Source organism: Vulpes vulpes, chromosome 6 (assembly GCF_048418805.1).
Source record: "Vulpes vulpes isolate BD-2025 chromosome 6, VulVul3, whole genome shotgun sequence".
NCBI lineage: Eukaryota > Metazoa > Chordata > Mammalia > Carnivora > Canidae > Vulpes > Vulpes vulpes.
The window spans coordinates 101,469,229-101,486,409 of record NC_132785.1 but is presented as its reverse complement, the minus strand read 5'-3'; the positions used below and the strand labels follow the sequence as shown (position 1 = coordinate 101,486,409).

The 17,181-nt window shown below is 35.0% G+C and overlaps 1 protein-coding gene across 36 annotated transcripts in view; it reads right to left on the bottom strand.

Annotated features, from left to right (window-relative positions):
* Positions 1-17,181, bottom strand: part of GPHN (gephyrin) — a 620,367-nt gene that overhangs the window by 212,684 nt on the left and 390,502 nt on the right. For 21 of the 36 annotated variants that reach the window (XM_026008412.2, XM_072761740.1, XM_072761745.1 and 18 more), the window contains one exon: positions 11,492-11,764. In XM_026008412.2, the coding sequence (XP_025864197.1) occupies positions 11,492-11,764 (273 nt within the window). Of the gene's footprint in view, positions 1-9,882; positions 9,991-11,491; positions 11,765-17,181 lie in introns of all 36 variants that reach the window. The other 15 variants (XM_026008409.2, XM_072761754.1, XM_072761736.1 and 12 more) reach the window with 1 other exon arrangement.

The window sequence follows — 17,181 nt, the reverse complement described above, 5'->3', positions numbered from 1 at the left end:
TAAGACCATCAAAATTAAAAACTTGAGGTGCCTGGGTGGCTCAGTTGGTTAAGCACCTGACTCTTGATTCAGGCTCAGGTCATGTTCTCAGGGTCCTAAGATTAAGCACTGCAGCAGGCTTTGCTCAGCATGGAGTCTTTTGAGATTCTTTTTTCCCCTTCCCTCTATCCCCTTCCCCCATCTGCACACTCTTTCTTCCTGTTTCAATAAATAAGTAAATAAAACCTAAAAAAATTAAAACTTTTGTGCATCAAAGGACATGATCTAGAAAAGTAGAAAAGACAACCTACAGAATGGGAGAAAATATTTGCAAATCACATATCTCATAGTGGTCCAGTACCCAGAATATATAAAGAACATTTAACAACAAAAGATAAATAATCAATTTTTTAAAAACGTCATTTTTTAAAAGAGGCAAAAGATTTGGATAGACATTTTTTCTAAAAAGATGTACAAATGGCCAATAAGCAGCAATAAATGATGCTCAGTATAATTAGCATTAGAGAAATACAAATCAAAACCACAATGAGATATCACTTTACACCCAATGACTACAATTTCATTTTTTTAAATAAGGAAAAAAACAAACGTTGAGCATGTAGAGAAACTAGAATCTCATAAATTGCTATTGGGTATGTAAAATAATATATCTTGACAGAAAACAGTTTTGTGGTTCCTCAAAAAGTTAAACAGAATTATATGATTCAACAATTTTACTCCTAGGTGTATATCCAAGAGAATGAAAAAAATGGTGTTTAAACCAAAATTTTCCTTTTTTTTTTAAGATTGTATTTATTTATTCATGAGAGACACACACACACACACACACACAGAGAGAGAGAGAGAGAGAGAGAGAGAGAGGTAGAGACACAGGCAGAGGGAGAAGCAGGCTCCATGCAGGGAGCCCGACGTGGGACTCAATTCCGGGTCTCCAGGATCAGGCCCTGGGCTGAAGGCGGCGCTAAACCGCTGAGCCACCCGGGCTGCCCTAAACCAAAATTTGAACACAGATGTTCATACCAGTATTATTTTAATAACCAAAGAGTGGAATCATCCCAAGTGTCCATCAACTGACCAATGACAAAACAACATGTGGCATACTTACACAATGGAGTATTGTGCAGCCATACAAGGAGTACTGATACATGTGACAATACAGATGAACCTTGGAAACATGTTGTTAAGCAAAAGCAGGTAGATATAAAAAGCCACATATTGTATGATTCCATTTTTCTGTAATGTCCAGAGGGGTTAAAAGCATAGAGACAGAAAGTAAATTAGCAGTTGCCAGAAGGTAGGGAAAGGGATTATGCTTAATTGATATGGTGTTTTTTGGTGGATAAGAAAATATTCTGGAATTAGATAGAGGTGATGTTACACAACACTGTCAATGTACTAAATGCCACTGAACTGTATTTTAAATGGTTAAATGGTGAATTTTATGTTACATGAATTTTACTTCAATTAAGTTTTAAAAGGAATCCTTTCCTACCCCAGTATAATGAAAGTGTTGTCCTATATCATTCTATAAAAGCTTTACAGTTTTGCCTTTCATATTTAGGTCTCCATTAAACTTAGAATTGATTATTATATACTCTATGAGATAAACAAATCAACTTCATTTTTTAAATTTTATATGGACAAACTATGGTCCCAGCAGCATTTATTGAAAAAAGACTTTTTCCATGAGTATGTGGTAAAACTCTATCATATACCAACTGTCCACATGTACATTGGTGGTTTTTGGGCTTATATTCTGTTCCACTGGTCTGTTAATTCTTGCATCAATAATGCAATGTTTTAATTATATCATTTTAAGTCTTGATATTTATAGAACAGGTCTTTCCACTTGGTTCTTTTCCTTATTCAAGAATATCTTGGTTATTTTTGGCCTTTGCATATCCATTCTATATAAATTTTAGAAGCAGCTTATCAAGTTTATTTCCTCCTTTTTAATTAAACACACACACTTACCACTTAGGAACTGGTAGGATTGTGTTTACTACGTTTGTATAGAAAAGTATAAAAAATTTTTAAAAGATACTCCTCTAATTAAAGTGTTTATTTCTAGGGCACTGTGAAAGCAAATGAGAAAAAATGAGAGGGTAACTCAAATAGGTGTTAATCTTTTTTGATTCATTTTAATTTTATTTCTTTTTTCATTTTTATTTTTCAATAAGGAGAACATATTCAGGTATTACTTGTACAATTATAAACATTTTGTAAAATATTTATTTGAGAGCGAGCAAGAGAGGGAAAGAGAGAGGGAATATGTGAATGGGGCGAGGGGCAGAGGAAAAAGAATCTCAAGCAGATGCCCCACTGAGCATGGAGCCCAATGGGGAGCTTGATCCCATGACCCATAAGATCATGACCCGAGATGGTATCACGAGTTGGACGCTTAACTAACTGAACCACTCAGGTGCCCCAATACAAACATTTTTAGTAATAAAAATCATGAGAGTGATTGTTTCAAAATTAAGAAGTGGTATATGTACTTAACAATTAGGGAGAAGTAAAAGAATGAACACAATGTCTTGTACACAGTTGATACTTAATAATTATTTTCTTTATAATAAAGAAGCAGATGCAAAAGCTAACTTTTAAGAACTTATATAAGTTCTCTTTGAGATAGAAGGAATGGAAGAAAGAATTAACTCAGAAAAATAGTTTAAGCAGAAAGGACAGATGTTTACCCTTGATGGTCTTTATTTTAATACAACAAAAAGCAAGATAAGAGAAGAGGGAAAAGGAAGAGGTGAGAAAGGTAAAGATCTGAAAATTGCAATTTGTCAACATGTATAAAGGATTCAATAAGAAATGAACCCGAGGCTTGTCAAGGAGTAGTGAGGATCCACCTAAATAAGCAGAATTTGTAGTGGGTAACATAAGCACCAATGAGAAGAAATCCCAAATCACTTACAAGTAACATTCCTACATTAAGAGAACTAATCTGTATTTTTATTGTCTTATGTAACTGATAGCATAGAAACTGAGAAAACAATTTGTCTCAGTTGACCTCAAAACATTCTGCAGATATGCAATGTAATTTCAACTGTGAATTATTAAACAACAGAATTTTACCCATCAAGGGAAATTGTAATGAGAATGCATACTTTTTTTAAAGGAACTGTGCTAATTCTTTCATCTATGTTGCTTTTTGTCCTAAAGCTAACTTGACTGATTGGGTGAATACTTCTAGAAGAAGAAACAGAGTTATAATATCAAAATCAGAATACATAACCAAATTTTCACATCTCTTTTAGAACTCCATGGTCTTTTGAAATTCCAGTAAGAATACCAATAAAATAAACACATAAGTTTGTGTTTTGATGCCAAGGAAATTCATAAATGAACATACAATTCTCCTTTGAATCACTATTTTTACCACTTAATATATTTGCTTTGAAAATGTGTTTAAATTTACAGAAAAGTTGGAAGACTAATACAATAGAAGATTTCTATGATATTTGGATTTAATTTTGGGTAGGCAGTGACCAAGTGTATAATAATTGGAACTAGTGTCCGAAAGCAGACATGTGTAGAGCTTCCATAGCAACAGTTTTCAGTCTCAATGACAATGCTTTTAGAGTCATTGTCCAGGTTGGTGTTTAGTTCCATCATATGTGCCCTTTTGTAGTAACTTCTCTGTTTAAAGACCTTAAAGATAGATTTTCAGAAAATACAGCCTAACTAGATACCCAAGTATGCAATAAAAGATCTGAACTAGATAATAGAAATAGATTAAAAATATGAATACCTAAAAGGATTAAAAAAATATGTATCACATATCTTTCCCAGAGCTTCTAATACCGATCCTTTAGGGGGTATGATTGTCACAAAATTTTGCTTAATAACAGAACTGTCAAACAAGTGTATCCTGAGTTTAGTAAGGTATTTGACAAGTCATTCATAAAACTCCTGTGGACAAGATAGACAAAGAAAGTTGGTTTTGATTGGCTAGAAGAGAAATACCTGTTAGCTGGTTAAGCAATCATAACCAGTAGGGTTTCTGGTAGCATGTGAAATGGCCTATCCTAAAAAAAGGTTCTACCAGTGACTTCAATAAAAGAGTGATTAACATATATACAGGTAACAGAGCTACAAATGACAGGTAATATACTAAATAGCAGATACCAATTTAAAAAAAATCTCCTTAGGCTAGACTGATCAGATAAATGCAGCAAAACAAGAATAAATGTGAACAGTTAGTGTTAATGCAAAGTGGTGCAGCCACTCTAGAAAACGGTATAGAGGTTCCTCAAAAAGTTAAAAACAGAACTTAACCTATGACCCAGTAATTGCACTACTAGGTATTTTCCCAAGGTACAAAAATACTGATTCGAATTGACACATGCTCCCCGATGTTTATAGCAGCATTATCAATGACAGCCAAATTATGCAGAGTCTATGTGTCCATTGACTGATGAATGGATAAAGAGGATGTGGAATATATATACAATGGTATATTACTCAGCCATCCGAAAGAATGAATCTTGCCATTTGCAATGATGTGGATGGAGCTAGAGTATATTAGGCTAAATGAAACAAGTCAAAGACAAATACCATATGATTTTACTCACGTGGAATTTAAGAAACGAAACAGATGAATACAGAAGAAGGGAGAACAAAAAAGAGATGGAGGCAAACCATAAGGACTCTTAACTAGAGAGAATACACTTAGAATTACTGGAGGGAAGGCGGGCAAGGGATGGGTTAAATGGGTGATAGTATTAAGGAGGGGACTTGTGATGAGCAATGGTGCTATATGCAAGTAATGAATCACTAAATTCTATTCCTGAAACCAATATTATACTATATGTTAACTAAAATTTAAATAAAAACTTGAAACAAAAAATAAAATAAAAAGTAGACATTATTAATACAAAAAGGAAGATATGTAAAGACCTGAATTTAGATTAAAATTGATAAAAAATCCATAAGAATTTGATTCATATATATAAAGAAAAGCCACACTTTATGATTTTGTCTAGACTGTGAACAATGAGGTATAACTATAACAAATGTTCTTTAAAATGTAAAACTTTACATATTCATGAGTTTGTTTCTTTACAAGGACTATTTATACTTATTAAAATTATTCTCCTATTGTTTAAAATTATTCAGAATTTTTGTTGTTCTCAATGGTATTAATCAGAATCCTTATTAAAATTTGTTTTGCCATATATACTTGCCTTCCAGGAAAATAGAAGGTATAATCTTGCCTATACCTGCATTTTGGTATCAATTTCTGATGGTTTATATAAACCACTTAGAATAGTATCTACTGTCTAGTTGGCTTTCAAAAATTATCTCATCATTATTACTATGGTCACTTAATATATTGGTTTACTATAGGGAAAGAGTATGATTATTGTCTTTCATAGAAGAGTCCCTATACATCATGGGCATTACTAAATATATCTTCATTTTTTCATCTATCTTATAAACTTAGTTAATGGACATCTATTCTTTAGAGATAGATGATATATCATAATTTTTCATGGAACATATTTAACAAATATTTACACAGTGTATAATATGTGCCAAATGTTGGGTATATCGATCATATAAACTAAGAGATGTGATCCTTGTTCTTCATGGACCTTGCAGTCTACATATATAAATTTCAAACCCATGAACAAGTATATAATTTTAAATTGTAATAAGTGCTATAAAGAAAAAGAACAAGATGCTATAGGAGAGTAACTGCAAACAATTTAGACTGGAGGAGACAGATCAAGGTCTTTCTATGAGAAACAAATACTTATACTGGGACAGAAAGAATAAATAGAAGTCAATCAGGCAAAGAATGGGGTTAAGAGGTCCCCATTTAGGGGACATTTTAGGTCCCCTTTTAGGGGACAGCATATTGCCTAATGCAAGAAAAAGCTTGATGAAGATTAGTGAGCAATGAAGAAAGGGAGAGGAATGGTAAGAAAAGGCCTAGAAAAGCTGGGGATGGGAGCCAGATGATGTAGAATCTAGCAGAACATGTAGAAGAATCCATTGAAGGTTTCAAGTAGAAAAGTGACATGAAAAAAAAAGTGACATGATTTACTTTGTGTTGTAAAAAACAGACTCCGGCTTTAAGAGGAAGAGCAAACTGAAGAGAGGCTAAAGTGGAACTGATAAGACTAGTCACTGAAATAACAGATGAAAGATGATGGTGGATTAGACCAGATTGTTTCCTAGGAATTTATCATGCCAAGTAATTTCAAAATAGCCATTGATAAGTCTCATAGGATTTTGTAGAATAAAATCTGGAATAATAAGGCTAGTTTTGTATCTCACAAGAATACTGTTATGATAAACTTATAAAATTAGTTCATTTTAGAATATATTTTCTGTATTACACTGTAAGTTCCTCAAGGGGAGGGTTCAAATCATATATAATCATTTAAAAACTCACGGCATCGAGCAAAGTGATATTTATATACATATTAGTGTCAAAAGAAATATTTGGTGAATGAATATAATACAAAATGAAAGGAAAGATAAATAGAGATTGGATTTATGAAAGGCTTTAGGGAGGAGACTGGACTTTACCTAGCACAATAAATTTAAAAATTTTTTTTTAATTTTTAATTTTTATTTAAATTCTGGTTAGCTAATATACAGTGTAACATTCATTTCAGATGTACAAGACAGTGATTCAACACTTCCATATAGCACTCAATGTTCCTCATGATAAGTGCACTTCTTAATCCCACCCCCTATTTCCTCCATCCCCCCACTTACCTCCCCTTTGTTAACTATCAGTTTGTTCTTTATAGTTAAGAATCTGTTCTTGGTTTGCCTCTCTCTTTTTTTCTCCCCTTTGCTCATTTGTTTGGTTTCTTAAACTCCACATATGAGTGAAATCATATGGGTATTTGTCTTTCTCTGACTTATTTAGTTTAGCATTATACTCTCTAGCTCCATCCATGTCATTGAAAATGGCAAGATTTCATTCTTTTTTTTTTTTTTATGGGTTATAGTCCATTATATGTGTGTGTGTGTACGTATATTTCTTGATCCATTCATTAGCCAATGGAAACTTGGGCTGTTTCCGTAGTTTGGCTATTGTAGATAATTGCTGCTTTATTCATTTATTTATTTATTTTTATTTATTTATGATAGTCACAGAGAGAGAGAGAGGGAGAGAGGCAGAGACACAGGCAGAGGGAGAAGCAGGCTCCACGCGGGGAGCCCGACGTGGGATTCGATCCTGGGTCTCCAGGATCGTGCCCTGGGCCAAAGGCAGGCGCCAAACCGCTGCGCCACCCAGGGATCCCTAATTGCTGCTTTAAAGACTGGGGTGCATGTATAACTTCAAATCAATATTACTAAATTCTTTGGATAAATACCTAGTAAAGCAATTGCTGGATTGTACAGCAGTTCTATTTTTAACTTTTTGAGGAACCTCCATACTGTTTTCCAGAGTGGCTGAACCAGTTTGAATTCCCATCATTGGTGCAGGAAGGTTCCCTTTTCTCCATATCCTTGCCAACATCTGTTGTTTCTTGTGGCACAAGAATACTTAAACTAAGGGATAGGCCTTGCAACTAAACTCAACAATTGTGTGTATGAGCCTTTAGAGAGGGGCAGTGGCATTAACTACATTTCCAAAGGAGGTAACAACTTGAAAAACGTAATAACCACAGAGCTAGGCCTTATAGGATGCCTAAATGTTGAATAAGGAGAAAGAAAGGATTGTTCAACCGGGCAAAGAAAGAGGAAGTATGAATGGAGAATTGTATAAGTAATATCTGAAAGTTGAGTTAGAATCAGTGAGGTGATCAACCTCCTAAAATAACAAATATTTACTTTTATACAGATACTGTGCTAAGTGCTTTTATATCCATTTTCCTATGTGAATATCCATAACTTAGCCATTAAGTAGTAACAAAGTTGGTATTATTGTTATTCCTATTTTAGAGAAGATTGCAGCTTAGAAAGAAAAAAGTACTACACCCAATGTCATAGAGCTGACAGAACTAAAAATATCTGATGCCAAAGTTCATGCTGTTTTGTAAGATACAATGCATATTGCTTCCCATATTTGAAAAAGGTCTTTGTAGCTTATTTTAATAAGGCTTCTTACTTATTTTACTGATAATAATAGTTAGCTTCATGAAAAACTTGTAAGAACATCTATTTATTAGGTCAAATAATTACTACTATTTCTCAATACATACACACATAATCGGGCTACAATATTACTCAAAGGTCAATGCTAGGAAAAAACAATTGGCATCCTACCAAGTCATCCTTTAACTAACAACTACAGTAGTGTTACAGAAACTTCTTGACTTTTTAAATTCACATTTTGAGAAAATCAACATTTTTTTTTTTTAAAGCACATGGACATTTTGAGCAAAAAATTTACTTGCGTTTTGAAAACATCCATGCACTTTGTATTCCTTTCATATGACTGGAAAAATTTTATCAAGACAAAAAGTATCAGGTGTCCTGTGTAGGGGATCATTCTGGATTATCTTCACTGTCTATTGTCTTTCAGATATCTTACAACTCCAACTTGCAAAAAACTGATAGTAATGTACAAATGGTTTGTATCGAAATGATTCTTTTGTCCAACAGAAGTGCAATGGGCTGCTTTGCATTATCTGCTTTGCAGATAATGACTAAATGTTGCATCTTTTTTTTGAAAGATTTTAAAAAATTTATTTATGAGACAGAGAGAGAGAGAGAGAGAGAGAGAAGCAGAAGGAGAGGCAGGCTTCCTGAAAAGCAGGGAGCCTGATGCAAGGCTCACACTGATAGGTGTGAGGTGATATCTCATTGTAGTTTTGATTTGGATTCCCCTGATGATGAATGGTGTTGATCATCTTTTCATGTGTCTGTTGGCCATCTGGATGTCTTCTTTAGAGAAATGTCTATTCATATATTTTGTACATTTTTAAATTGGATCTCTCTAAGGATTTTAAGCCAAATTTCACTTGTATCTTTTTCTTCTTTTTGCCTCTCACTTTATTTTATTTTAAAGATTTTATTTATTTATAAGAGAGAGTGGATGAGAGAGAGAGACAGAGAGAGCAGGAGCAGGGGCAGAAGAAGAGGGAAAAGCAGACTCTTTTGAGCAGAGAGTCTGATGTGGGGCTTGATCTCAGGAGTCTGGGAATCATGACCTGAGCTGAAAGCAGAAGCTTAATCAACTGAGCCACGCAGGCACCCCATTGCCTCTCATTTTATATCCACATTAAGGACTGAGATTTTTTGGCATCCATTGTCTAAATTATTACTGTTTAGTCAGTTATACTTATCAGTTTAATCTTTTCTAACCTGGAACTTTTTACAAACTATCATTCAGCCAGTGACTAAAACAAGTGATATGTATCCTTACAAGTTTTTATCTAAAGATTCGTAATCTCAGAAACTGTATCAAGACTCAACTCTCTAAATGGTTTCACTGAGACTACATTGAAGGAAAAGAGAAGATGATGAAAACTCATGAGGCAAAATGCAAAAAGTTAATAGAAATTAAATGAGTCTGACCAATTTGTTTATATTTTAAAGCTTAAAGTGATCCTTTTACCAGCTTATCTTAATTAAGCTAGGTAATTAATCTAAAGGTATGTGATAAAATTGTGGAAAGAAAAAAATACCTTCCAAGCAATGAATTTCTTGAAGTCCTGTGATAAAAGCTCACTGTCACATATGACAGAATCTTAATGATGATATTAGAGTATTTCAGGTACAGGAGAAACTCTATTAATTAAGTTCCTTGGTTATGCTCAATGGCACTCACACTGAAAAAAAGCATCCTGAAGATCCTTCAGAATAAAGCATATCTTCCATAATATGTTATAGCCTATCTCCAAGGATAGGAGGTAGGCGGTATGCTTGCAAAACCATCAAAGCAAAAGCCTATTGTCTTACCCGTTCATCTGCACTGCCTGTTGCATGATGGGAATAATTGATGAGACCAGGAATGGGCTGCTCACCGTGTGCCATGATAACAGCTGGACTGGTGTAGAATGGATGCTTCTAATGCACAACACATAACAACTATGAATATAGTGACAGGAAAACATGAAACTATACAAGCAAAATGACTGGAAAGAAAAAGGGTGATGAATGAAATGAAACGATGAAATGTCCAAAATTTTCAAAAGTAGAATGACAATATCCAGTTAGACCTCAAATGTCGTAAGCTTTTTCTTAAGATTGAAATTGATGGTAAATTTTACTCTTTTAATTAATAATAAAAGAGTAAGAAGATTTAATGATTTAAAAAGTACCTATTTAACCAATCAGTTCCATAAAAACAAAATAAAACAAAACAAGACAAAAATCACATACAACTTAAATACTTATTAGCCTTCAAATATTGTAAGCTTTTTCTTAAGACTGAAATTGACGGTATTTTTTACTCTGTAAGAAGATATAATGATTTAAAAATATGCCTATTTAACCAATCAGTTCCATAAAAACAAAACAAAACAAACAAAACAAAAGGCAAAAAATCACATACAACTTAAATACTTACTAGCCTTAAGTAAGGACTTAATGGATCACAGAACAGATCTGGAGACAAAATCATTTGGTCTTCAGTGAAAGAATTACCTACTGGTTGTCTAAATGGACACCTTAAAAAGATCTCTATGATCCTTTCTAATCTATGTGTTGTCAAAAACTGCCTCAAGCTATGCTCATAGTCAATATATCAAGATGATAACTCTAGGAATCCCTTTATAGAATAAGTTTAGGTTTTCAATATTGTACTTTTGATCAATGAACAATCATTATTCTCAGAAGTGATACGTTATTTTCTGAAGATTTTAAAGCACACTGGGTGGATTATACTAGGTATGCATAATAATGTAAATGATGTTCTATGACTAAGATGACTAAATTTATGCAATTACCTTGTGGTACTCTATTTACTGCCAAAATTGTCCAAAGAGAATCTATAATACTTTGGTAATATTCTAATAATATTTATTACTTTATTGAATAAAAAATGCAAATACATTATATCTATTTCCTCTCTATACCACTAGGGTAATTTAGGTCAAGAAACATTTAAATAAGTGTTAATTGCTGAAAAATCTTGTCTTTAAAAAAATACTAATCTTTCTGAACTAATTTTTTGAATCAATGTAAGTTCTCTTACTTTTAGTTTGCTGTTCCTTTATGAATGTGAATATTTTGTGTTTTAAATATAAACACTGTATATTTAATATGACAACAAAAATGACATTTCCAAAGAACCCTTCAATCTCATATTTTATCTATTTGCCTATTACTTCAATAGGTAATAGCAGTATCTTTAATGTCTCATAACTGAGAATAAAGTTTAATGCTTTCAAGGACTCTATATTATGAAGGGAACATAGCTGTGGAGCATCATGAATATCCTGGTTCTTTTTAAAGGATGCCCTGAAGAGGTACTGAGTTTATGAAAAAATGGGATGGAAAGAGGGATGAAGTCAGTACATTTACCTATGGTTCCTTTGGATCTTTGGGTCTCAGTCAGCAAGCTTACCTTGGCAGCAATGGCTGCTGCAGTTATATGTGATGAAGAACTGTCTTCTGTTGAAGCAACACCACTGTCTTTCTTCTCTTCTTCCTCTTCCTCACATTGAACCCCTTTGTCTTCTGTCTGTTTATGGGGGCTAGTTGTGGGAGGAGGGGAAAGAGGTGGTGGTGGGGAAGGTAAATCTTCAAGTTCATCATGCACTTCCTTTACTTTTACAATGGCATCACGTAAAAGGTCAATGGCATGAGGTAGAGCTGGCAGTATAAACTGAAAGCATTCCTGTATGCAAGAGGAAGAAAAAGAAATGAAGATAAAGCACTTTTATAGGCATATAAAATGGTAACAATCAAACTTATTTGTGATTTTGTATCTATCTCTCCATCTATCTCTGCTATTCATTCTATAAGAATGAATCATATTGAAAATATTATCTTTGCAGTGTGAAATATGAAGTAAATACAGTACACAGTATTCCCTGTAAACTGGAAAACTACAATACTTTTACAATATTTTTTATAGTAAAATTTCTATACAACTTTGGGTTTTAAAGATGCATTATGGAAAAGGCAGGAAACAGTTTTTACCTTCCTAGTTAGAGCAGAACACTAGAATTAACAAACATATTGAGGACTGATTTATTTTATTCATAGAGCTAAAGTTCTGATTATTATCATAAAGTACAGCTAGGTAACATTGTGCAATATGTAAAAATAGATATGTTTGTACAGAGCACAGCCTAAAAATCAATATAGTTTCCTGCTCAAGTGCCCATCATTACCTATAATGTGTTAGCAAAAGAGAATAGGTGAGAACTTTAAATTCAGAACACAGGCCAGATGTTTGGGGAATGGGTTTGGGAAGAGGCCTTTTTCTTTTACATTTATAGTAACTTACCTTAAAATTTAAGATGTAGAGAAGTATCTTAAAATTTACAGAGGATTATGGGAATTAGTAAGGGTACCTAATCTTTTGACTTCTCTTTGTATGGCTCAATCATTTTAGTGATAAAGATTATATAGCAAAGAATTTAATCTTGATCTAGAGCTCTGCCTTTACTTTCAGCTTTTGGGAAGTGAACTCTAGTTCCTGGTCTTGCCTAAGAGGAGTGTCTTTGTTTGCCTGGGAGATTTGGCCACTGGACAATCTAACAATAAGGATTATTATGAGGACTTTGGGAAACATGATTATTAGTTTTGCCTCTGGAAGGAATGGAGACTAAAGGCATAAATTTCCCCTCTGGGATGGTTAGACTAAAGGTCAATCATGTGGGTAATATGTGATCAGTCCTAATAAGAACTCTGGACATCAAAGGCAAAGGTGAGTGTGCCTAGTTAGTGATACTCTGTGTGTATTGTTTCCTTTATGGCCAAGAAGAGGTAATGTGGTCCGTGGCTCCATGGGAGAGGATGACCGAAGTTCCTTGTTTGGTACCTCTTAGGATTTGCCCTATGTACTACTTCTCTTGATTGATTTCAGTCTGTATTCTTTCCCTGCAATACACCATAACTGTGAGTATAGCAGCTTTCAGTGAGTTCTGTGAGTCCTTCTAGTTAATTATTAAAATTGAGAGTGGTTTTAGAAACCCACTGAATTGCAAATTGGTATCAGAAATGAGGGAAGTCTTGTGGAGTGCTCCAAGTTTATAGTTGGCTAACTTTTGCAGTTGGCTAACTTTTGTAGTTAGCCCGAACTCCTTACAGTTGGTGTTAGAAGTGCGACTCACTAGAAAGATCCTGACTCATGTGATCATGAAACATGATCTGGGCAAAGAAATGAAGAGAGGGTGGGGATGATGAATCTGTAGAGCCTGGATAAACACAGGATCACTTACAGTATGGAATTATAGCTGTGCTGTGATTAGTTACTGGAGATAAAAGTTAGCATTAGAATTTTGAAATGAAAGATCTAATTTTTAAGGAGTTGTGTCATTGGATGCATAAAAAAATAAGGTAAATTTACAATCTTTTGGTGATTACTATTTGCACTAGCTAAACAAAAGGAAGAATGCTGGGGTATATCCTGAGGCTACACCAAGCTTAGATTTTGGCTGATTTAACATATAGCTGCTAGCTCCTGAGCTGCTTCCAAAGAAAAGTGTTATGCTGAAGCAATACAAAGTGAATAAAGTTAGACTTATTCATAAAACAGTGGGGAAAGAGAAATGAGAGATTCAAGGGACTTGTCCTATCAGGGCAGAAGTATTTAAATGATTACTAAGAAGTGGATGATTAAAGTGAGCACTGTTGTGGGCAAAAGAAAAGTGTTAATGTAGCAACATTATGGGAGCAATGGTCTCCCAACCATTAAGGGTCCTAAACAATCTATTTATCCTAGTTTGAAGGAATTTTAAAAGCTAGGAGGCAAAGATAACTAAAAGAAACCACCTTGAATCACCTTAAGTGATGGTCCCATAATCTAATCAAGATAAGGCCTGACAAAGGAGTCTGCAAATTCCTTGGTCCAACCCAGGTTTAGAAATCCAAGGCCACACATATGCACATAAATGGATAGAATGGTCATGGGATGGAGAAGATACTTTTCTGGGATTCCTCAACATGGGACTCACCATGTACTATCATTCTAATACCTCTTGAAAATCTTTTTTTTTTTTTTTTTTTTTTTACCTCTTGAAGTTCTAATGAGACGTACAGTTAGATTGGAAGCATACAGGGATATAACAGTTGATAGAATTACAGTTGGGATGAAAATTAGAATGTCTGGACAGTGAACTTTATATGAAGCAGTCAGTCTCCTTTACACCTGAATGTATTATGGGGATGGATATTGTGTTTGACTGGATAATTCTTCCTCTACCTAGTATTCTAAAACAGAAAGCATATAAATCTGCTCTTCCACCAATATATAATGTACATACTAAGGGGGAACAAATAAGATTGCCTGAGTCTACACATAGGTCATTAATATGCTGTATAACAGCCCTGTGTGAAGGGCAAATTGGGTTTCTGGAAAAAATCTGTGAGTGCCACATAGCAACAACTGCTGGGACTTTGGGCCAGAAATTTCCCATTTGAGAGACAATTACTAGCTTGCTATTGGACTTTAATTGAGACTGCCCTTATGACTGAAGAACATAAAATAATCTTGAAACCTGAAATATCCATAATGTTTTGGGCAATATCAGAGAAATGCTCTAATGGAGAAGGCAATGCCCAGGAGAGTTCCATAATAAAATGGAAATGGTGCATATAGGATCATGCTACCAGGAGAATGCAAGGAGGTACTCACGAGCAGGTAGCCTCTTTTCACCTAGGGCCGACTTCGGAACCACCTGAGGAGCTGCTGGATCCTATGGCCACTTGGGCCACTTGGGCGGTGCCCTATAAACAGCTTTCTATTGATCAACAAAGAGCTGCTTGATTTATGGATGGCAATTCCAAGGTGAAGGGACAGCATCCTGATTGGAAGGCCGCCACTCTGATTGAAGAAGGTAAAAACAAATCAGCTCGATAGGCTGAACTGCATGATGTTTGCCCTTATGTTTGGGTTTTAACCAACTCATAGGAAGTGTCCAGTGACCTGGCAATATGGTCAGGCAGAAGGACAAAGGAAAATCTGACTATCAAATGGATGCTTGTATGGGGCATGGCCTATGGAAATCACTCTGGGAATATAAGGGGTATATTAAAATAAGATACATCAATGCCTGTCAGAAGAACCCCCGTTCAGAATTGGAAGTTAATTGGAACTGGTGAGCAGATATCCCAGTATGCATGCTTGACATGGCACCTGGGTCCATGAGATGAGTTGGCAATGGGGGACTGTAACAATGCAGATATGGGTTGAATCGATAAGTCTTCTTGCAGCCTCTGAGGCACAAAATGCCCATGAGAACTGTTCTGTCTGCTAACAAGACAGACAGCAGAAGGTTAGGCAGCAGATTCCATAGGGGAAAGTCCTGCACATAGCTAGCAAGTTGGACTGGTGCTGCTAGTCCCTTGAGGCTACAAATGAATCCTAACAGGAATAGACATTTACTCTGGACTGGGCTTTGCTTACCCAATGGCAGATGCAAATACTCAGTGTACTACAAAAGGACTAGAACAGAAAATATTGTACCAATGACTGCAGTCACATTTCTTTAGACCAAGGTACACACTTTCATTATACAGAGCAATGATTTGATAGAAAACTGGAATGGGCTATGGAAACATTTGTTGTCTAAAAAAGGAGAACATGGCTTATATGCTCTCATCAGTGTGTGGTCACATTCAACATGAGGGAGGCGAAAGCAGGGTCCCTACTAAATAAATACATATAGTCCTCAACTTTTCTAGGGAAGAGTTGACTGGGGCAGATGCTGGTCTGACTACACTTTTTTCTTAGGACTATACTTTTTCTTTCATCACAACACATCAAAGTTCTTTTTTTTTTACCTGATCCTGTTGCACTAGGATCAGAGCTGCAACTGTGCATGCCAGAAGCAGGATGATTCTTAAGCAGAAACTATTAACTGTACCTTTAAACCTTTATGTCAGAGTTCCTAAGGGCCTGATGGGGTAGATTAAGCCTGACTCCATCTGGCCAAGTTGGGATTGACAGTGAATGCAGTTATATTGACTGGTGTTTGAAATTGCTCACTAGTTCTGTACTTATAAAACCCTATCTTGTATGATTGGAAAAGGAAGAGTTGGTGGCACTTGTTAAATGAGTATTACTGGTGGAAATCTGGACCAGCACAGCGGCCAAATCAACAGTCACAATTAAGAGATTTTAAGAGGAAAAGTCTGAGTATAAATGAAGAGAAGGAGGAATGGTAGCTGGAGATAAAGGAATGAATAAATGGGTTATGCAATGAAGGAGAACCAATATATTGGTATCTTAAAATCCTTAGAACAAGAGAGGATATTGTTTCTTAGCTCAGTTATAACATATGCCAGAAAGGTTAAAGCTGTATGTATGTTGCTGAGACTACTGCTTTGGGAACCTGACAAACCTGTAAACCTAAGTAGCATAGCTCTGGGAGACATTTTGATCATATGATATGATAATAGGCTAGGCTAACTGTTAATGTCTGTATAGAACTCCAGTAGTGTGCCAGTTATCTTTTAACTCCTATTTCAAGTTATATCTACAACTTCACTGTGAAATGTTATAATACTGGCATTGCTAATAAGATTATAATACTGCCATTGATAGTCATATGTATTGGGAAATTGAGTTAAATCCCCCTCAAAATGTAATACCAATAGAAAATGACTGGCCTGAACAGGACAGCTAATGTCTGTGGTAAACAGTTCTGAGCAAATGTATCATAGGATACAAAGAGTAGCAGATCAAGGTAAAAAATTATTAGTATAAAAATATGAAATGTGTGTAAAGGTTTTAGAGGATAAATTAGCTATTTCTTAAGTTTATCCCTATCCCACACTGGCTCCTCCAAATCTCAGACATATTCACACTGATAATGTTGCTATATCTGTAATATAAATGCTATAGTACATAATAGATGCCCAGCCAGAAAAATACAATCATTTTTCTGTAAGAGAGCCTTGGCCAAAAGCCAGGAAGTAGCTTGTGTAATGAATTAACTTTACCCCACGAGAGTCTGGCTTTTGCACTCAGTTACTGGGATGTGACAGGAGTGTCTTTGTTACCTGGGAACTTTGGCCACCAGACATTGTAACAGTGTGATTTATGAAAAGGGCTTTGGGCATTTTTTATCAATTTTGCCTCTG